The sequence below is a fragment of the Salvelinus fontinalis genome, chromosome 15, assembly GCF_029448725.1.
Source record: "Salvelinus fontinalis isolate EN_2023a chromosome 15, ASM2944872v1, whole genome shotgun sequence".
In the NCBI taxonomy this organism is placed as follows: domain Eukaryota; kingdom Metazoa; phylum Chordata; class Actinopteri; order Salmoniformes; family Salmonidae; genus Salvelinus; species Salvelinus fontinalis.
The window spans coordinates 37,932,156-37,954,173 of record NC_074679.1 but is presented as its reverse complement, the minus strand read 5'-3'; the positions used below and the strand labels follow the sequence as shown (position 1 = coordinate 37,954,173).

Sequence of the window (22,018 nt, the reverse complement as noted above, 5' to 3'; positions counted from 1 at the left end):
CACAATGTCAAAAACAGGTATCCTAGTCAAATGATAAACATCCAATCACATTAACCATTACTCTCTTGTGGGAATTCCACTAACAGTCCGTATGTAGCTGCTGCTCATTACGTTTGCTCAAAAATGTATAAATGGTTAAAAAAAGTAAGGCCCGCATCCATAGAGACACGTACCAGCTCTACTGGTAGTACTGCTACTACCAGCAGTACTATACCTGCACCACTATACCTGCACCTGTCGACGACACAAGTTGTTCTGCTTCCACGTGCACATCCAATGCTAACATCAGTAATTTTACATTTGTTGTTAGCCCAGCTAGCATGAACGCTGACAGTTGTGAATCTGATGCTGGCGACGAGCTACTGCCCCCTTACCCGGGAAAGCACCGAACAGACAGGGACGTTGGACCATTGAAGAGGCGCAAATATGATAACTACATTGATTTGGGGTTCACTTATATTGGGAGTAGTGCCTTTCCTCAGCCACAGTGTGTTATGCGTTTATGGGGGGTCAATTTTAAAGGAAGACATCCTCTTCTGGAAACCAGGACAACAGGAGAGGATATTTTTAAAGTGCTGGACAACTTTGTGACATCAAATGGACTTTGGTGGTCAAGATATGTTGGTGTCTGTACTTATGGCGCAAAAGCCATGACAGACATAGTGGAGTGGTAACGTGCGTGCAAGCAGTTGCTTCCGACGCCACTTGGGTACACTGCAGCATCCACCGAGAGGCTCTTGCTCCCAAGGGAATGCCTGACATCTTTGTTAAAGCAAGTCCCCTTGACTCTTGTGTATTTTCTGCATTATGCAATGATATGGGCAGCGATCATGTAACGCTTTTACAACGTACAGAAGTGCGCTGGTTATCAAGGGTTAAATTATTGACACGTTTTTTTTAAATTGAGAGACAAGCTGAATTTTTATTTTATTTTACTGACCATCATTTTCACTTGTCTGACTGTTTGCGTGATGACGAGTTTCTCACACGACTGGCCTATCTGGGTGATGTTTTTTCTCGCCTGAATGATCTGAATCTAGGATTACAGGGACTCTCCTCAACTATATTCAATGTGCGGGACAAAATTGAGGCTATGATTAAGAAGTTGGAGCTCTTCTCTGTCTGCATTAACAACAACACACAGGTCTTTCCATCATTGCACACAAAAGAAAATCATACAAACTAACTCCAGCTTACGGACAATGTCAAATGTGATTTAGCGAAGCACCTGAGTGAGCCTGGTGCGCAATTACGCAGGTACTTTCCCGAAACGGACCACACAAACCACTGGATTCATTATCCTTTTCATGCCCTGCCTCCAGTCCACTTACCAATATCTGAACAAGAGCGCCTCGTAGAAATTGCAACAAGCAGTTCTGTGAAAATTTAATTTAATCAAAGCCACTGCCAGATTTCTGGATTGGGCTGCGCTCAGAGTATCTTGCCTTGGCATATAGGGCTGTTAAGACACTGATGCCCTTTGCAACCACGTACCTATGTGAGAGTGGATTCTCAGTCCTCACTAGCATGAAAACGAAATACAAGCACAGACTGTGTGTTGAAAATGATTTAAGACGGACTCTCTCCAATACAACACAACACTGCAGAGTTATGTGCATCCTTTCAAGCACACCCTTCTCATTAACCTGTGGTGAGTTATTCACAATTTTTGATGAACAAATAAGGTTTTGTATGTAAGATGGCTAAATAAAGAGCAAAATTATTTATTATTATTTGTTCGCTGGTCCTATAAGAGCTCTTTGTATCAACCCAGCTCGTGGGAAGTGACAAACTCAAACTCATGTTTAATAAATGTATCGAATAGTGTGTGTGTGTGGCAGGCTTACAATGATGGTAAAAAAAACTTTCGAGAGCGCACTGACCTTGGTGCTAGAGGGGGTACGCAGCTGTAGCTGTTCAAAGGAGAGCTCTACGGACAATTCCTTCGACCTTATATAGACGTGTGTGTGCCTTTCCAAATCATGTCCAATCAATTGAATTTACCAAAGGTGGACTCTAATCAAGTTGTAAATATCTCAAGGATGATCAATGGAAACAGGATGCACCTGTGCTCAATTCTGAGTCTCCTAGCAACGGGTCTGAATACTTGTTTTTTTTTTTATACATTTGCAAAAAAATCTAAACCTGTTTTTGCTTTGTCATTATGGGGTATTGTGAAGATTGAGGAAAAACATTTAATCCATTTTAGATTAAGGCTATAACGTAACAATGTGGAAAAAGTGAAGGGGTCTGAATACTTTCCGAATGCACTGTAGGTAGGAGCAGCAGCTCATCTTTGGTAGAGCACTCGCCAAGCTCCCTATGAGTGTCAAAGAAATGGTGAGATTTCCTTTTTTTTAAATGAAAGTAATGCAAAGTAGTATAGTAGTAACGCATTACTTTCCACACAATGCAATATTGTAAAGTAGTTCATTAAACAAAAGTAATGTAATGAGTAATATTACTTAAGTGACTTATCCTATTAGCTGCTGCATTTAATTTCAAACTTCACATTTCTCTACTTTAGTGTAATTATCAATATCTGTAAAATGCCTTCTAATTTATTTCCAGCTCTATCACACTAGGTCTATGTATACTGAACAAAAATGTAAGCGCAACATTTAAAATGTTGGTCCCATGTTTAATGAGCTGGAATAAAGAATCCCGGAAATTTCCCATATGCACAAAAAGCTTATTTCTCTAACATGTTGTGCACAAATTTGTTTACATCCCTCTTAGTGAGCATTTCTCCTTTGCCAAGATAATCCATCCACCTGACAGGTGTGGTATATAAACAAGCTGTTTTAAAAAGCATTATCATTACACAGGTGCACCTTGTGCTGGGGACAATAAAAGGCCAGTCTAAAATGTGCAGTTTTGTCACACAACACAATGCCACAGATGTCTCCAAGTTGAGGGAGCGTGCAATTGGAATGCTGATTGCAGGAATGTCCACCAGAGCTGTAGCCAGATAATTTAATGTTAATTTGTCTACCATAAGCCGCCTCATGTCGTTTTGGAGAATTTGGCAGTACGTCCAATGAGTCTCACAACCGCAGACCACATGTAACCACGCCAGCCCAGGACCTCCATATCCGGCTTCACCTGTGGGATCATCTTAGACCAGCCACCCAGACAGATGATGATACTGTGGGTTTGTACAACCAAAGAATTTCTGTACAAACTGTCAGAAACCGTCTCAGGGAAGCTCATCTGTGTGCCTGTTGTCCTCACCCGGGTCTTGACCTGACTGCAGTTCGGCATCGTAACCGACTAGTGGCAAAATGCTCACCTTCAATGTCCACTGGCCCGCTGGAGATGTGTACTCTCCACAGATTAATCCTGGTTTCTACTGTACCAGGCAGATGGCAGACAGTGTATGGCTGTCTGCCGTGTGGGAGAGCGGTTTGCTAATTGTCAACGTTGTGAACAGCGTGCCCCATGGTGGGGTTATGGTATGGGTAGGCATAAGCTACAGACAATTGCATTTTATTGATGGCAATTTGAATGCGCAGAGATACCATGACGAGGCCCGTTGTCGTGCCATTCATCCTCCACCATCATGTTTCAGCATGATAATGCACAGCCCTATGTCGCAGGGATTTCTACACAATTCCTTGAAACTGAAAATGTCTGCATATTCACCTAAACACGTCACCCATTGAGCATGTTCGAGATGCTCTGGATCGACGTGTACGACAGTGTTGCAGTTCCTGCTAATATCCAGCAACTTCACACAGCCATTGAGAGGTACAACAACCTTCCACAGGCCACGATCAACAGCCTAATCCACTCTATGTGAAGGTGTCGTGCATGAGGCAAAATCGTGTTCACACCAGAGGCTGACTAGTTTTCTGATCCACGCCCCTACTTTTTTAAATTGATCTGTATTTCCAGTTGTGAAATCTGTAGTTTAGGGCTTAATTTATTTCAATGAACTGATTTCCTTTTATATGAGCTGTAACTCGGTAAAATTGTTGACATTTTTGCATGTTGCATTTTTTTATATTTTTGTTCAGAGTATATCATAGCATTGGTAAAACTATGCGAAGTGATGGGAATCCCTGTAACAACACTGGTTAGTAATGCATTGATGGAACTCTTAAGGTCATGTGACGATTTAATAATATGAGGGGCAGTCTACGAGACCTCTGTGCCAGTGGCAGCCCTACCATAGAACATCAGCGTATATACAGAAGAGCAGTCCAGCCAGCCAAAACACACGCAACAACATAAATCCAATTAACCTGCATTATGGCTTTAGTTTATATCAGAGCAGATTAGCGAACAGTCATAGCAGAACAAATGAGGAATGGCGGCTAGGCTGTCCCATGGCTAGGTCAACCCAAGGTTCTCAAGCTGAGGGGAAACCTTTTGGATTTCATTTGCATGGAGTTGTTTTGGATTCAGTGTATAAAGGAACGTATCAGATCGCCTAGTCCTCCCAACCCTGGAAGTAGAATGCAGCTACAGATTATTTTCATTACTGGAGATGGGTGAAGGATGTCCCTATCCCTATAGTATAGGCTATGTTGCCAGTGGTCTGGTTCTTGATAAGACTGTTACCTAGGTTTTATTACTGTACACTAGCTGATTACAGTATTCTGTAGAGTTGTGTAGCAGTACATTTCAGGTACTGAGTGAAGTTTGGTATAATGAATATCCAGCTGAACAGAAAGGAGCAGTCGTAGGGCAAGTCAATCGGGTTTATTACAAGTTGTAACGGAGACGCCTCCAGCACAGAGTAGAGAATGTCTAACTGGCCTCTTGGAGACAGGCCCTTTTTTCTTCTAAACAGACAACACCAAATGTTCTGGAAACACCAGCCCGAGAGGCTCGCAGTTCAAAACCAAGGCAGCGGCTTTCTCAGCTGCTACAGAATAATGTCCCCAGAAGGTCATCAATACAACCGTGAATAGTCAGTGTGTCCTTGTACCTCCAGTCTGGCGTCAATCACTATCAACCGATATGAGCATAATCCATAACAAGTCTAGTGACCAACCCCCACCTTGTGAGTGTCACAACTAGAACACTGGAAATGTGTGGCACAGAAATATGCTAAACATTGTTTCACAAGCATTTCGCAACACCCACAAGCATTTCGCTACACTCGTATTAACATCTGCTAACCATGTGTATGTGACAAAATAAAATTTGATTTGATCACTCTTAACTAAATATGATCTTTAGTCTGCTTTAATTTTCCAATTTATATATGGCCAAACCAGGGGAGAACGACTGCCCCCTCTCATTGAAGCCATGGAAGTTCAAGGCCAACAGTGGTACGGCAGGCATTGTTAGCAGAAAACCGGATTCCCCAATATAGTGAATGTGGAAAAATTGCCGTCTTTGTGGAAAAACATTTTTGGAAGAACATCATGGTACCAGTAATTGCTTCTAATACACCAAATGTATGTTCTTGAACTTAAAAAAACATTTTTTTTATCGCACACAGAAGTTTAAGGGTAATTTAGTTGCTAATGGCAGCCTGCAGTACCCCGGTCGGTCTTCAACTTGAGTTACTCGATGAGAGGGAGCAGCGTCACTTCCTGGAGTAGCTCAAACGTTTCAGGTTATGTCTCCATGAGACGCCGTCTTAACAGATTTCAATTGGCTTCAATGCGCTTAGGAATGAAAGGTGGCACCTCATCGTTTTGTCTGTGTGCACATTGGGCCACACACACTGTCACTGATTAACTCACAATGGACTAATACTGTGTGGAGAACAAACAGGCAAAGGTGTATTTCTCCAGCCTTTCATCTGGCCGCAGGGCCCAGTGGGAACACAAAGGGCACCTTTGAACAGTCAGCATGAGACAGGACAGGCATCCCTGGTTGGACGCTACTGTACAGGCTTTAGGTTATGTGGCCGGGCTGCTGACATCCACATGGACTTTACTATAGCCTAGTCAGTATGGGAGATAATGGATGCTAGACTAAAGAACATGACTGATTGTGGCTGGGCTGGGCCCCCTTTTTGGTTTGGTGCTTCCTAGGAATGTAGGACAACATACTGTCGACTGATTACATTAACTGTAGTAGGTGTGAGACTTGCTGCACCCAGACCAGGGGTGTAGTGGAGGGTGAACGTCTTTCTATTTGTGAAATGGCATTCACGCACTTTAACCACTACATCACTGCCCCAGACCTAACTGTTGATATTAGACTGCATGTCTAGACTGCATTGCCTAGTTTGTCTACATATGTAAACCGTTCCATGATATATGGGTAGCTGTACATTATTCCGTCAGTTTGAGGCTGTTGACAGCCATGTGAACTGCACCGTGTTAGGAAAATAGAACTTGTGTGGACTAACCAGTTACTGACAAAGTGCATCACTTGTAGTGACTTGAGCTGCTCTATACAAAGACGGTCCTGATTGGCACACTGCTATTCACGCCTTTCTGTGGATCAGTGCACAGCAGATGTAGGCAAAGGTGTCACTCACTCCATTAGGGGGGCTCCCGAGTGGCGCAGCGGTCTAAGGCACTGCATCTCAGTGCTAGATGCGTCACTACAGACGCTCTGGGTCGAATCCAGGCTGTATCACAACCGGCCCTATTGGACTCCCAATTACGGCGGCACACAATTGGCCCAGCGTCGTCCAGGTTTGGCCGGTGTAGGTCGTCATTGTAAATAAGAATTTGTTCTTAACTGACTTGCCTAGTTAAGTAAAGGTTACATAAAAATGTAAATAGTGTAGAGGCTTTGCTATATATATTTTTTTTTTTGCCAAACATTACACATTACCAAACATTGTAAAATATTTATCTGGAATAGAAAGCTGTTTGGTCAATTTGAACATTATTACCCTTTTTAATAGATGTTCACGATCATTTGTCAATATTTATTTAGCTTAATCTGTGTTTGATTACAGAAAACCCATGTGGCTGAGGTGGATTGGTTGTACTTCAGTTGTGCAATCAGGATGTGAACGGTCTCAACACAGGATCTGTAGTTCCTGTTTTGGCCACAAGATGGCCCACTGCAGTCACTATTGAGCAGCCTTGTCCATTACACTTAATTTTAGCCCCGTTCAGGACATTGGGTAAGACTGCAATTCAGTGGCAGGAACCCTCTCTTGAGTTTCATGGCAGATAACGTTAGACATTCTCACCTCTCTGCAGAGGGGCTGAGATGTGTTGCCTATATGTGCATGCTTGGCCCCAGTCCCATAACACGGTGGGAAGAAGCCAAGGATGTTCAGTATTTTCACCACAGCTCTGGCTCAGCTGCCCTCCTCCAGGTGCTGTGTGAGTAAACAAAAACAACTCTGATGAAGCGCGAGCCTGTATCAATTAGACTAGTCCCGAGACACGGCCGTAGGTCTACAGATAGGACTAGTTGTCAGCCTGGTATAAATAGTAAACCGGTTAAGCGCTCAGTCTTTTCCGCGCTGAACAGTTCATATCGTGTTTCTGCAAAATCTGAACGTATCCAATATCCACACATGACACTAGCACTACAACACTGTTAAGTTATTAACTTCTATAATTTGTGTAAGCCTTATGAAAACATTGACGTTACACCCTTTAGCCTCCTCCCTAAATCACGACTTTAAACACTTAATAGTTTTTAGTGCTGTGATTTTGCTGTGTTGACAGATCATAGCCCTTTTTATTTAGGATGCGTGTGGTACTTTACATGTGACGTGGCCTACATGTTCCAGGCTTCATGTTTGCGTGTGTGTGGTTGAGAGGTAGGTTTAGTAGCTATCTGTCATACATTAGTGTTTCTCTGGGAGGGTGACTGGGTTAGAGCTGCCTAGCTTGGAGGGATCCTGTCAGCAGAAATGTGGTGAAACAGTCTCCATTTAAGATTTCTGCGAGGCGCTTCACTTCAAGGCTGCGGCGGCGTTTTATAGGCAGGAAGATGGCTGACCTTCGCGCTGCACAGGACCCTCTTTCCCTCTACACACACTTGTGTTAGCTCTATCTCCTTCCTATACTATTTGTCAGGCGTACTGAAACTCCCCAAGAGCGACAAGTTACCTTCACAGACTGTGAGTTAAGGCACCAGTGTTATTCATTAGTGTTGCTCTTGTCTACCCCTCCGTAGAGCTCAGCACAGGGAGAACTGTTGTCTTTATAGACGCGTGATGAATGTTTCCACACACAACGATCACTCTTCAAGCCTCCAGTCTGCATCCTGACAGATATGTTGGCAAATAATCTAAGCTACATTTTGCGTCATTTATGTTTTACGTCGTCTGTCCACGAGATGAGTTGGCGAAATGCTTGCAAAATCCGTATGGAAGTTTTGCGATTTGTAATTCCATGTGGAGAAATTCATGACCTTTTACCAAGAGTAGTGAGTTCAGTGTGTTGTGCTGAGAACTAAAGTCTCTGGGACAGACCTTCCCTCTCACACAACAACAGCAGCCCAAGCCATCAACTGTGCCCGCTCCCTTGCGTTAATTAACATCAGGTCCAAGACCATCACTGGGTATGTTTCTATTTGTGTCGTTTCAGATGGGAATGAGCGAGGCTTTCGTGGAAACTCATGTAGGCTAACCGCTGTTCTGCAATGGATCCCTGTGGGGACTTTTTTCTCTCTCCAGAAAACACTCCGCACTGTCAGAGCAAATTACCCATAGGCCTGGTGAATATTCATGAAATGAAGTGCAGCAACTTCAAAACTGTTCTCAAATGCAGTAGATTTGAATACCGCCATAGAGCTTACCCCATGTGTGGACTATTGCACACTGTTTACAAGAAGCTGATATGACTAATGCTTTCCTCCCCTGCCCTTCTAACTCATCGACGCCTCTACTCAAAACACAAGCCAGCATACTGTAGCTGAAGGATAAGCCATTAGTTACACTGTTAAACACGGAGATGGGTTGGGGGATGGTAAGAGCACTGAATCCCAGTTCAGTAGAAGATCCCCCTCTAATCTTTTCTTTCACAACTTTCTATAAGCCTCTCCAGGGAGACTTCTTAAGTGGCACCCTATTCACTATATAGTGCACAATTGTTTTGGACCAGAGCCCTATGGGTCCTGTTTAAAAGTAGTATACTATATAGGGAATAGGGTGCCATTTGAGACGCTGACGTCTGTCTTTAGTGCCTCCCTCTTTTGGCCTTTCCTAGCCTTTATTTACTGTTGAAGCTTTTTTGTGCAGGTCATAATGACGTGGCAGTCCAAAACCTCCCTGGCTGTAAAAGTGAGTGACTGAGGAGGTGCCTGAGGATCTTAATCTGTTTTCAGGCCTGGGGAGGCTGAAAGACACTTTCTCTTAATGGAGCTGTGAGCTCTCGGGTTATATTAAAGGTTTGGTCAAACAGGACTGTAATCTGAGGTGTTTTGGTGGGGGAGAACCAGGAGGACAGGCCAGAACAGGAGCCGTTCTGCATGTTACTGCAGGGGAGATGCGATGGGAGCAACACACACACTAACACAAGGATTAACATTTGCAATGCAAAACGCATCCAAAACATACACACGTCACAATGCACACAAACCAGCCAGGCATTTTTTAGAAAGAACATTTTACAGGAAGGACGGGTAGGCAGACCTGTGCGATTCACCATAAATGAAACCTCCGAGAGATGCTCTGTAGACTGTTCTCAGTTCAGTCTCTAAGCCTTAACAACCCCTCCCAGTACTCTAGATCTGCTGTGCTGCGAACTGTTTTCAGTTCAGCCCAGACCTGACCAACCTCTTACTGCTCACTCTGTCCTGAATTCCGCTTATCACTGATAACGCTCAAAATTCTTGGGTCAAGTAACCTCAGACGCCTCGACGCTCCGTCTTTTCCTTTCAGGTTGTCCCCGATTGCCTTGCTAGTGCCAAGAGCTCAAACCAAGGCTAAAAATAGACCCTCAGAATGCCACACCAGTGTCTGGCCCGGCCTCTCGCTTTCTCTCTCACACACACTCAGCTGTATTAACAGGGCAGTTGGATGGCTAGTGGTAGGGCAATTGGCTGGCTTGAAGCTGATACGTAGGCATGGCATGTGGCAATGGAAGGTAGTGAGTACTGTTGTTTTTGCAGTAGAAGAGCAGCAGAGACCTATAGTGAGTGAGTACGCTGAGAATGAGGAAGTGAAGTCCAGGACACACACACACACACAGCGCACTCTGCCAAAAGGAAACCACACAAAGCAGGGCTGCCTTCCTGCCTCACAGATGGTCTGCCTGTGGAGGAGGAGGGGGGAGGGGATTGGGGGTTGTGACAAAGGCCTAGCAGAGCTCTGGGTAAACACAAAGGAGAAGGAGCTAGGCAGCTGAGCTTAGTGCTATCATGTGTTGGAATGGATCTAGCTAGCAGCAATTGCTGGTGAAGCTAAGCTAGCCAGGTCTGTGTCTATTCTGATGTCTTCAGATTGCATAGTGGAATCTGTTGTGCCTTTTGCTTCTTAAAAAAAAAAATGGTGTACAGTCCCATGTCACTCCAAAGCAGTATTTTCTAAATGTATGAAATGCTATACAAACTTGGTCAAAGTATGTTACTTTCCAGCTTCTGAACATAGCCTAATCTATATAAATATTCCCTGTTATCCACTACATGTACAGTATGTATTTATGTATGTATGCCTCCAGCCATTTTAATTCTTCCTCTCCTCCTACTGTAGGTGTAAGTACTGGCACTACGACGACAACCTGTTGACATCCAGTGTCATCATCGTGTTTCACAACGAGGGCTGGTCCACCCTGATGAGGACGGTCCACAGCATCATCAAGAGAACGCCCAGACGATACCTGGCCGAGATCGTCATGATCGACGACTTCAGCAACAAAGGTAGCATTGGTTTGAGTACAAGTAATTACAACACAGGGCTGATAGGGTTTTGTCTTTGTACCAATATTGTCTTATGAACTAACGCTCGCCCCCTTACTAACTCTGACTTAGCTGACAGCTACATTATTGATGTACTTACTGTGACATGTGGTTGACCCACCTAGCTACCTTAAGATCAATGCACTAAGTCGCTCTGGATAAGAGGGTCTGCGAAATGACTTGCATGGAAATGTTTATTCCATTTTGAATTAGCCAATCAGGTTAGACTACAAGGCTTCATGACATCACTCTGCTGCAGTGTACCAGCGCTTCACTGCTGTACTTGTACATTTCCTCACAAGCCTTAGTGCATAACATGTCTATTCTTGGTTTAAGGTTAAAAGCACCCTGCTTTGTTTCAGCTAGGCTAGTAGATAACTACAGTTGGCTGTAAGCAGGGGACCCCCACTCCAATTACCAAGTAAAACGCCCAGCAATTGAATCAGCGCTCTGCAACAACACTTTGCCATTGTCATGCTAAATTATCACCGGCTATGAAAAGCATTGGAGTGGAACAGCCTTTCGCCCCCAGTGTCTCCCTTAGTCTTCCATTGCTTGGGCAGGGCCTCACAATGCAACACCATTCAGTTGTACTGTGAGAGCCTAGTCCACCATGCAGTAGAACTGTGAGAGCCTAGTCCACCATTGTGAAAAGCTGGCTGAGTAATTCCCCTGAAGCAGGGGCACCACAACACCAAAAGATACGTAATGGACACTGACTTCATGAGAACATCAAGAGCTCAGAGAATTGATCTCGTTAAGCATGCAGCCTGCCACTGATTGCTATTACCAACACCTGTTAGCATGCAGATGGTTTGAAACACTATCACAAGCACTTCATTGCCAGTAAAGTTAGTCTGGCCATTGGAAACAGGGTTTTTGAAGGAGAAAGATACCACGTTATTGCTCAGGTTTCACATCAGTTGTTGCTCATTTTGTTCTACAGCAGGCAGCCACAGCCAAACATTACACAAGTAATTATAAAGTTTGTGACTAACTCACAGACCGCAAGCAATATATAGAGATACCAGGGGCTCATCGTCTTTGCACTTCTGATGTTATGGAATTAAACTCAAGGTTATTGTTTAAAATAGTATTCTAGGGTCGATACAGAAATATCTCTGTATAGTTAAAGCATGAAACCGTCTTGCTGCAGATGGGTACTTATCACAGTGGTAGGCCATGCCTTTTCTTACTACAACAAAAGCGGTACCTGCTGCGTGCCGACCCGGTAGCGACGAACCTGCCGTTTTTACTTGTAGAATTGCAACTCTCGTCAGTGGCCAACAACTTGACTTTGAGCCAATCAGAGAGCACAAACCCCCACGTGGGAGAGCCGACAGGAGTGACAACAAAGATGGGAAGAGGGCGTTTTCTACGTACAGCCACAGTTAAATGTCATGAGCCAGTCACACTTCATATGCAATGTTAGCTAGCTAAGTGCACAGACTCAATGCACACAACACTAAATATTTCCTGCAAGCTAGCTAACCACTGGAGCAAATATTGACTTAAGGAAATCACAATGGATTAGTTTCCATGAAACCGCTGCCTTTGTTAGCTGCAGTGTCCTTAGCTAGCTACACTAAATTACCAGAAGTATATGGACACCTGCTTGTCAAACGTCTCATTCCAAAAACATGGGCATTAATATGGAGTTGGTCCCCCCACATTGTTGCAATAACAGCCTCCACTCTTCTGGGAAGGCTTTCCACTTGGAACATTGCTGCGGGGACATGCTTCCATTCAGCCACAAGCATTAGCTAGGTCAGGCACTGATGTTGGGTAAATAGGCCTGGCTTGCAGTCGGCATTCCAATTCATCCCAAAGGTGTTCGATGGGGTTGAGGTCAGGGCTCTGTGCAGGCCAGTTAAGTTCTTCCACAACGATCTCGACAAACCATTTCTGTTTGGAACTCAGTAGTGAGTGTTGCAACCAAAGACAGACGATTTTTACTCCAGCACTCTGCGGTCCTGTTCTGTGAGCTTGTGTGGCCTACCACTTCGCGGCTGAGCTGCTGTTGCTCCACTTCACAATAACAGCACCTACAGTTGACCAGGACAGCTCTAGCGTGGCAGAAATTTGATGAACTAACTTGTTGGGAAGGTGACATCCTATGATTATGCCACGTTGAAAGTCACTGAGCTCTTCAGTAAGGCCATTCTACTGACAATATTTTGTCTGTGGAGATTGCATGGCTTTATGGTCAATGTTATAGACCTGTCAGCAGCAGATGTATGTTGCACCAGCTTGCAAATATGCTGACATTAGCTAGCTAACGAAACGGAGCTAGGAAGCTATGTTGCATCATCTAGCGAATATGCTAACGTTAGCTTGCTAGTTAAACTTTTGACCATGGGCTGGTACTAGCTGTATGGGATTATGGAGAATGAATTTAATTGTTTCTTCGTCATCTTGCTAGGTAGTAATCTAGCTCTGGCTAGTATCAACAAGGGCTTTCTGCAAAATTGCAGCATTAGCACAGCTAGCTAGCTAACATTGGAATCTAGGCCATAAACTTAGCAACACACAGACATGTAGTGTTAAACAATGCTTCTGCCACCTTCTGGTTTAGAGTATTTTAACAAGGCTGACGACTTCAAGGTCTTTGCTGTGTGAACAGGAGATTGACTGCCGACACTGTTCAGAGGTGCTAAGTACTGTCGGCCGGCAAAAGTTTGATAATCCTACCGGTGTGTCTGGGCTATAAACTTCTAGTGACGATTGTAGTATATAATCTGCGCGAACAAGTCACTACCCACTTTATATTTTATAAAATACAGTCATAGAACAATAATGATCTAATACTGTAGGATATCCTATTGTGTACATATCAGGCTATTACTAGGGATACTACCTCTTCTATTACTTGTTATTGATTTGAGTCTTCTTGATTTATTGTACTGCAATGTTCTGGGGCCTAGCACACAAGCGTTTCACTGCACCTTTTGTACCTCCTGGTAAACTATGTACATGGCAAATAAAAGTAGGTTTAATCTCACTGTCCCTGTCGGTCTCCAGTGCACCTGAAGGAGAGACTAGAAGAGTACATTAAGCAGTGGAACGGCCTGGTCAAACTGCACCGCAATGAGAAGCGAGAGGGCCTCATCCAGGCTAGGAGTATAGGAGCCCATGTAGCCACCCTGGGACAGGTAGGCTACAGCTACTCCATCACCTCTACACTTACTGTGTGTGGATGAGACAAAGGGAAATGAGTGAATGGATTGATCTGGAGCCTCTAATCTAGATTGACATCCATATAGAAGGAAAGATATGGAATGGCAACAACTCCTCTGTCAAGCAACTGTTCTCTCCAGTGTCTTGACGTGTTTGGCCGCTGTGTGTGTGTCCTGTCGTCTATAGGTTCTTATCTATTTAGACGCTCACTGTGAAGTCGCTGCCAACTGGTACGCCCCTCTGGTGGCCCCCATATCCAAGGACAGGTATGAGTGGTCTGCGGCTGTGATTTTGAATATTTCTACTTCATATATGATGACTTGTTCTACTGTAATAATGAAAAATATTCTGACCCATCAATGAATGGTGCAGGTCATGAATCCTCTCCACCAGAAACATCTCTGTATTATGTCACAGCATAACTAGTGATATACATTGACGTATATACAACCTAATTCATGTGCAGATGATTGTATTGAAATGTATAGATGGGTGTATCCATCCATGCTGAGTATGCAAAGCTGTTTATCTGTGCTAAATATTGATCAGTAATTAATATCCATTTAGTGCAGTGGTCTGCCCCACTGTAACATCTTGTGTGTGTGTGTATTCTCATTGCCTGTTTCCAGAACGGTATGCACTGTACCTCTGATAGATTATATAGACGGCAGTGATTATACCATAGAGCCCCAGCAAGGTGGTGATGAGGACGGGCTGGCCCGGGGAGCCTGGGACTGGAGCCTGCTGTGGAAGAGAGTGCCTCTCTCCAGCAGGGAGAAGGCTAAGCGAAAGCATAAGACCGAGCCTTATCGGTAAACATCCTGCTACCATCCATGCCTTGCATGTCCATCTAAAACCCAGATGTATTGTTTGTTTCCCCCCTGTGTGTGTGTGTGTGTGTGTGTGTGTGTGTGTGTGTGTGTGTGTGTGATGCATGAAACCCTCCCGCCATCTCCCCACCGGCTGTCCCTACCCAGAACGGTGTGCACGGTCCCTCTCATAGACTCCATAGAAGGCCAGACATTCCGAGTTGACCCACAAGGGGGAGGGGACGAGGATGGCTTTGCCCGCGGAGCATGGGACTGGAGCATGCTCTGGAAGCGTGTGCCCCTCAGTAGCAGGGAGAAGGAGAAGAGATTAACTAAAACTGAGCCCTATCGGTAATTTATCGCACTAAAAAAAATCTGCCCTGCTTGCAACATCAACCCCTAACTGAGGCACAAATTATGCACTAGAGTATACAATATGCTGTCTGCATGTACAGTACCATTTGCTTGGCCTTGACTTGCTTATACTACTGCTTGGCACTTCTCTATAGTGTATAACTGCATGCTGACTATGAAACACAAGTGCTACCTCATATAATGGTCTGTAGATGCAGCAATAATCAAAAAGCTATGTAATACCCATTAATTACCAACTGTAGCACTCAATGTGGTTTATTAATTTCTATAACTTGGTCTAGTGCCAAATTTCATGCTCCTGAAGAAATGCCTATGGCCTGGACCAATTAAAAGTATCAATTTGTCCGAACCCTGAATGCTAGCAGTCTCTGATACCTGGAAGGAATTTTGACAGGTGCCACTGCTTGTGCCTTAGAAATCAACGCTTAAGTCTTTGAAATTAAACTCTTTGAAATCTCTCACTAATGTCCTTCATTCTCAGTTTTTCTTGGTGTGATTTCCTCACCAATCTCTTCGGTCTTCTCCACAAATCGGTATCCTACCATGTTATTCTATTGTTCGAGAAGATAAGTCAGTAATGTTTCACCTTTGATGGCTAGCATGATATTTGGTCATTTGACAGTAAGGATTGTTTGGGAGCACTCTTTGGGTCAATGTTCTTGTTCACTCTTTTTGTCATAATGCTTATGTTTCTCCCTATTTCATCATGTATCCACCTTCTTCCCTACTACATTTTAGCTCTTGTCCCTCTCTGGATGAGACTCCTGTGGATTGTGGGTAATGTAGTTTTGGGCCTTTCTCAGGTCTCCTGCCATGGCTGGGGGGCTGTTTGCCATTGAGAGGGACTTCTTCTTTGAGCTGGGCCTCTACGACCCAGGACTGCAGATCTGGGGAGGGGAGAACTTTGAGATATCCTATAAGGTGAACACTAAGACCACCTAAAGCTCTCAATCATCTACGAAAGATTTCACATCATAAAATACTTGGGCTATTGTTTGGTCCTGTAGTGATACTGTTACTAATCATGCATAATGATTAGTAGCTGTTATTTATTTGCTGTGAATTTCAACTATGTTATCTCTATTGTACTGGTATACTATTGTATTTTCAGCTTTCTATGTGGCATCTGTGTAACTCCAGCATGTTCTATTGTCCTGATCTGATCACAGATCTGGCAGTGTGGTGGCCAGCTGCTCTTCGTGCCGTGCTCCCGCGTGGGCCATATCTACCGCCTACAGGGCTGGCAGGGCAATCCACCCCCTGCCCACGTTGGCTCCTCGCCCACACTTAAGGTCAGTGTGCCAAGTCTGTCAAACTAAGCTCCCAGGCTGCCTCTCTTAGCCTGCTCCCAGATCTGCGTTCAATCTCTTTCCAACTCCTATGGTGATTGTCACAATGACTGTAAGAGTTGGCAGGGCAACACAAACAGATCTGGGACCAGGCTAGCCCACTCTGGCAAATCCCTGGCAGCTTTTCTTGGCTCCTTTGAGCTGACCTGGCACCATCTGCTTATTTACTTGGATTCATCCATGTAAACTAATATGGTTCAGCCAGTTTCAAATGTCTACAAGGGTGACTAGATTGAATGATATATTGTGCTAAGCACAGTTCATGTAGGCCTACAGCCGTTTATGAAATGGTCAGTAGTGGATTAATTATATGGATATCATCATGTGTATCGGTCATCTATATTGTATCATAAAACATCAGCAATCTTATGGAAAAACACCATATGAGAAGTAGCATATGGATTGACTGACTGATGTCCTTCAAGAGGTGTTGTCCTTCATGGAAACAAATAATTTTTTTTTTTTTTATCCTCCCTGCTCCAGAACTACGTGCGTGTGGTGGAGGTCTGGTGGGACGACTACAAGGACTACTTCTACGCAAGCCGGCCGGAGACCCTCACCCTGGCCTACGGGGACATCAGCCAGCTCAAGAAGTTCAGAGAGGAGCACCGCTGCAAGAGCTTCAAGTGGTTCATGGAAGAAATTGCCTATGACATCCCCATGAACTACCCACTGCCCCCCAAAAACGTGGAGTGGGGAGAGGTAGGCTAAAGTATTGTCCATATTTAGTTTTTAGTTTATTCATACTACACAATAGTAGCTAACATCTGAATTGTAGTCTTACTTCATTAAAATATCAACATATGCATCTGTTGAAGAGTAGTGTGTTACTTTTGGTCATGTAGCAGACAGTATGTGGACTCCTGCTCGTTGAACATCTCATTCCAATTTCATGGCCATTTAGTGGAGTTTGTCCCCTGCTTTAACAGCCTCCACTCTTCTGGGAAGGCTTTCCACTAGATGTTGGAACATTGCTGTGGGGACTTGCTTCCATTCAGCCACGAGCATTAGTGAGGTTGGGTAAATAGGTCTGGCTTGCATTCCAATTCATCCCAAAGATGTTCGATGGGGTTGAGGTTAGGGCTCTGTGCAGGCCAGTGAAGTTCTTCCACATCGATCTCGACAAAACATTTCTGTATGGACCTCGCTTTGTGCACGGGGGCATTGTCATGCTGAAACAGGAAAGGGCCTTCCCAAAATTGTTGCCACAAAGTTGGAAGCACAGAATCATCCAGAATGTTGTATGCTGTAGCCTTAAGATTTCCCTTTAAGGGCCCTAGCCCGAACCATGGAAAAACAGCCACAGACCATTATACCTCCTCCACCAAACTTGACAGTTGGCACTATGCATTTAGGCAGGTAGTGTTCTCCTGGCATCTGCCAAACCTAGATTTGTCCGTTGGACTGTCAGATGGTGAAGCCTGATTCATCGCTCCAGAAAACACGTTTCCTCTGCTCCAGAGTCCAATGGCGGCGAGCTTTACACCACTCAAGTCGACGCTTGGCATTGCGCCAATGGTGATCTTAGGCTTGTGTGTTGCTGCTCGGCCATGGAAACCCATTTCATGAAGCTCCCGACGAACAGTTATTGTGCTGACGTTACTTCCAGAGGCAGTTTGGAATTCGATAGCGTTGCAACTCGCCGGTCCCGTTCTGTGAGCTTGTTTGGCCTACCACTTTGCTGCTGAGGCATTGTTGCTCCTATAAGTTTCCACTTCACAATAACAGCACTTAGTTGGCCTCCCGAGTGGCATCACTACAGACCCGGGTTCGATCCCAAGCTGTGTCACAGCCGGCCGTGACCGGGAGACCCGTGAGGCAGCGCACAATTTGCCCAGCATCGTCCTGGTTAGGGGAGGGTTTGGCCGGCAGGATTTCCTTGTCCCATCGTGCTCTAACGAATCCTTGTGGCGGGACAGGTGCCTGCAAGCTGACGTCGATCGCCAGCTGGACAGTGTTTGCTCCAACACATTGGTGCGGCTGGGTTCCGGGTTAAGTGGTTTGTCAAGAAGCATTGTGGCTTGGCTGGGTCTTGTTTCGGAGGACGCATGGCTCTCGAACTTCGCCTCTACCGAGCCCGTAGGGGAGTTGTAGCAATGGGACAAAACTACCAATTGGATATCACGAAATTGGGGAGAAAAAGGGGTTAAAAGTACAACAAAAAATCCGTATAAATAAAAGTACTTACAGAGAAGTACGGAGAAGCTTACGGAGAAGCTCTAGCAGGGCAGAAATTTGACTAACTGACTTGTTGGAAAGGTGGCATCCTATGACAGTGCCATGTTGAAAGTCACTGAGCTCTTCAGGAAGGCCATTCTACTGCCAATATTTGGAGATTGCATGGCAGTGTGCTCGATTTTATACACCTGTCAGCATCAGGTGTGGCTGAATGTCAAATCCACTCATTTGAAGGGGTGTCCACATACTTTTGTGTATATGTAGTGTATGTGCACTTGGAATGTATAGTGAACATTATTGCTTTGTTCCAGGTCCGTGGATATGAGACCAGCTACTGCATTGACAGTATGGGTCACACCAACGGAGGCAACGTGGAGATTGGACCCTGTCACAGAATGGGTGGGAACCAGGTCAGAAAACCCTTTGTGTCATTTGGGATTATAGACTTTATTTATTCCTAAACATTATTCTTCATTTACTGATAAAACACCTCCTTGTAGCTTTTCAGGATAAATGAAGCCAACCAGCTCATGCAGTATGACCAGTGCTTGACGAAAGGACCAGACGGGTCGGCGGTGATCGTTACACACTGTAACATGAACGAGAACACAGAGTGGAGATACTTCAAGGTATACAGCTGCATCTAACTTCATATATAAGAACCTCCTTAGATTGGTGCCATTGTTTCAATATATGATTGCTTCATAAGATGTGGTAAACAGTTGGAAAGAGAATCCATCCCTGTTACCAAAACAGTTATGAGTTTTTCCTATCGCGCTACAGCTTGATGGGACTGCTGAACATGGCGTATTAGCATGTATATATATATGAGGGTATATGTAGTGTAAGTGAACTCACTGTTTCGTTTCCCTCCCAGGACCTCCACAGGTTCACCCACGTCCCCACGGGGAGGTGCCTGGACCGGTCGGACGTCCTCCACAAGGTCTTCATCGCAGACTGTGACACCAGCAAAAGCACACAAAAGTGGGAGATGAACAATATTGTAGCGGTTTAAAGCTACGGCCCCACAGAGGGTACTTTACTCAACAGGAAAGGGCATCGAACACTGCACTTCAACTGTCTGCTGCATTGAGAGGTTGTGTACGTCCGAAATGGCACACTATTTCCCTATATAGTGCACTACTGAAATGACACCAATACCTAAGGGCCCTGGTCAAAAGCAATGCACTATATAGGGGATAACTGTGCTCTCTCAGCCATGTCCCACGGAAGATACGCCTCCGTACACACACTTGGGTAATGGACCTTTTTTCAGTTGTAGATGTTTACATTTTCTTGCTCTCTTCTCTCGATCTTTACATCTTATTGGGGTATTTGGGCTATTACTCAGGGGTCTGAGAATTTTTCTAACTTTAAAAAAAACATTGGTTGAGGATTCATTAATCAATGTGCAGAATTGAACATTCAACATTTCAAAACCACTTCTAGTAGTCGTGTAATAGGCTGCCCACTAGCTAGGTTTTTAAGAATCCTGTTTTTGGAAACTGCAATGGATTATAACCTGGTCTCAGATCTGTTTGTACAATGACCCATAGGTGTTTAATTGGCAAGAAAGCACAAACAGATCTAGGACCAGGCTAGATGGATAAGTCCACTCATGAGTCTTGGTCAAGAATGAACACTGGTTGTTTTGAAAGGACTTACTACTTCAATGATGTTGGTCTTAGGCACAGTGAAATTCCAAAAGCTTGAATTGAACATGTTGGCTCTAACTGGTGAATTTCAAATGGCTATATAAAGAAAGGGTTTTTTGTTTTTATTGTTGTTTTTATATATTTCCAGCTTGGTATGTAAATGTTGTTGAATGATGACCACAAAGCAACCAGAATCAGACATCAATTTGTTCAAAGCAACATTTTGAAAATGTGTTTTCTTTGGTGTGATATTTATGCATTTTTTATAATGTAAATAGGTTTATTTCTAAAACATAGAGCTATGCAGTGAGCCTTGGATGAAGGTGTACATATCTAACTTATAAAAAAAATATTGGCTCGAACTGTACTCATGGCAATAAATTTACCTTTTTACCAATGACTTTTGCCTCTTTAACCTTGAAATTACAATTTTATAGAGAAATGTATATTTCTCCAAGTTGTAGAATGGGGGTCTTTTTTTATTATGCTCAATTGCAGCTATGTTGCGATAGGCCTATTGTATTCATGCATCTTTTGAACCTTCAACTTTGTGTTTAGGTCTGATTACACTAAATCCAATGTCTATGGCTAAATCCCCCGGATAAACATGGTCTCATTTGTATGTTATCTGTCCAAAAGAAAATGCCTCAACCCTGTCTGGCCATATGTCAACCACTCCAACTGCAGTGGATTTGAGACCTGCATTTCCCTCAGACCATCTGTGCCCTATTGACTTGTTAGCTGGTAACCACAAGATCTACAACCAAAGGTGAAAGTCAACCTTACAGCGAGCTAGTCTGATCGGGCGGCAGGTAACTTAGTGGTTAGAGTGTTGGACTTGTAACCGAAAGGTTACAAGATCCAATTCCCGAGCTGACATGGTAAAAATCTGTCATTCTGCCCCTGAACAAGGCAGTTAACCCACTGTTCCTAGTTAAAGGTAAAACCTGAGTTTATACTGAAAATATATAAATGCAACAATTTTTAAGATTTTACAGTTCATATAAGGAAATCAGTCAGTTGACAAATGCATTAGGCCCTAATCTATGGAATACAGATATGCATCGGTTGGTCAGTATACCTTTAAATAAGGGCATGGATCAGAAAACCAGTCAGTATCTGTGACACATCCATTGCACAGAGATGATCAAAATGTTGGTGAGTATGCAGGCCATGGAAGAACGGGACATTTTCAGCTTACTGGCATTGTGTACAGATCCATGCATCATGCTGAAACATGGCACGACAATGGGCCTTGATCTTATCACGGTATCTGTGCATTCACATTACCATTGATAAAATGCATTTCATTGGCCATAGCTTATGCCTGCCATAACATAAACCAGCTCTGTTGACATCAGCAAACCTCTTTCCCACACAGTATAGAGCTGGATTTGGTGGAGAAGTGAACATTGAGGGCTTGCTAGACTTTGTATGCCCAACTGCACTCTAACTTGAGATGTGGCATTGACAAACTGCACATTTGAGCAGCCTTTAATGTATTGTTTAATATGCCATATGACAGGTGGATGGATTATCTTGGCAAAGGAGAAATGCTCCCTAACTGGGTGGTAGAGAAATACACAGAAAATTAGCTTTTATTTCAGCTCATGAAACCCAACAGGTTGCATTTATTTTGTTCATTATACTTAAATGGTTTGAGTATTAAGCTATATCATTGAAGTTTTAGTGC

General features: G+C 44.0%; 1 protein-coding gene across 2 annotated transcripts in view; it reads left to right on the top strand.

The window, feature by feature from the left end:
- The window catches only part of LOC129811913 (N-acetylgalactosaminyltransferase 7-like), a 28,213-nt gene extending 7,488 nt beyond the window's left edge, over positions 1–20,725 (top strand). Inside the window, exons 3-12 of one of the 2 annotated variants that reach the window (XM_055863667.1) lie at positions 10,577–10,743; positions 13,804–13,934; positions 14,146–14,225; positions 14,937–15,119; positions 15,947–16,064; positions 16,313–16,435; positions 16,976–17,194; positions 18,982–19,080; positions 19,171–19,299; positions 19,548–20,725. In XM_055863667.1, coding sequence (XP_055719642.1) covers positions 10,577–10,743; positions 13,804–13,934; positions 14,146–14,225; positions 14,937–15,119; positions 15,947–16,064; positions 16,313–16,435; positions 16,976–17,194; positions 18,982–19,080; positions 19,171–19,299; positions 19,548–19,685 — 1,387 coding nt within the window. In that variant the 3' untranslated portion in view covers positions 19,686–20,725. Of the gene's footprint in view, positions 1–10,576; positions 10,744–13,803; positions 13,935–14,145; positions 14,226–14,588; positions 14,772–14,936; positions 15,120–15,946; positions 16,065–16,312; positions 16,436–16,975; positions 17,195–18,981; positions 19,081–19,170; positions 19,300–19,547 lie in introns of both variants that reach the window. The other variant, XM_055863666.1, reaches the window with a different exon arrangement.
- The last annotated feature ends 1,293 nt before the right edge of the window (positions 20,726–22,018 follow it).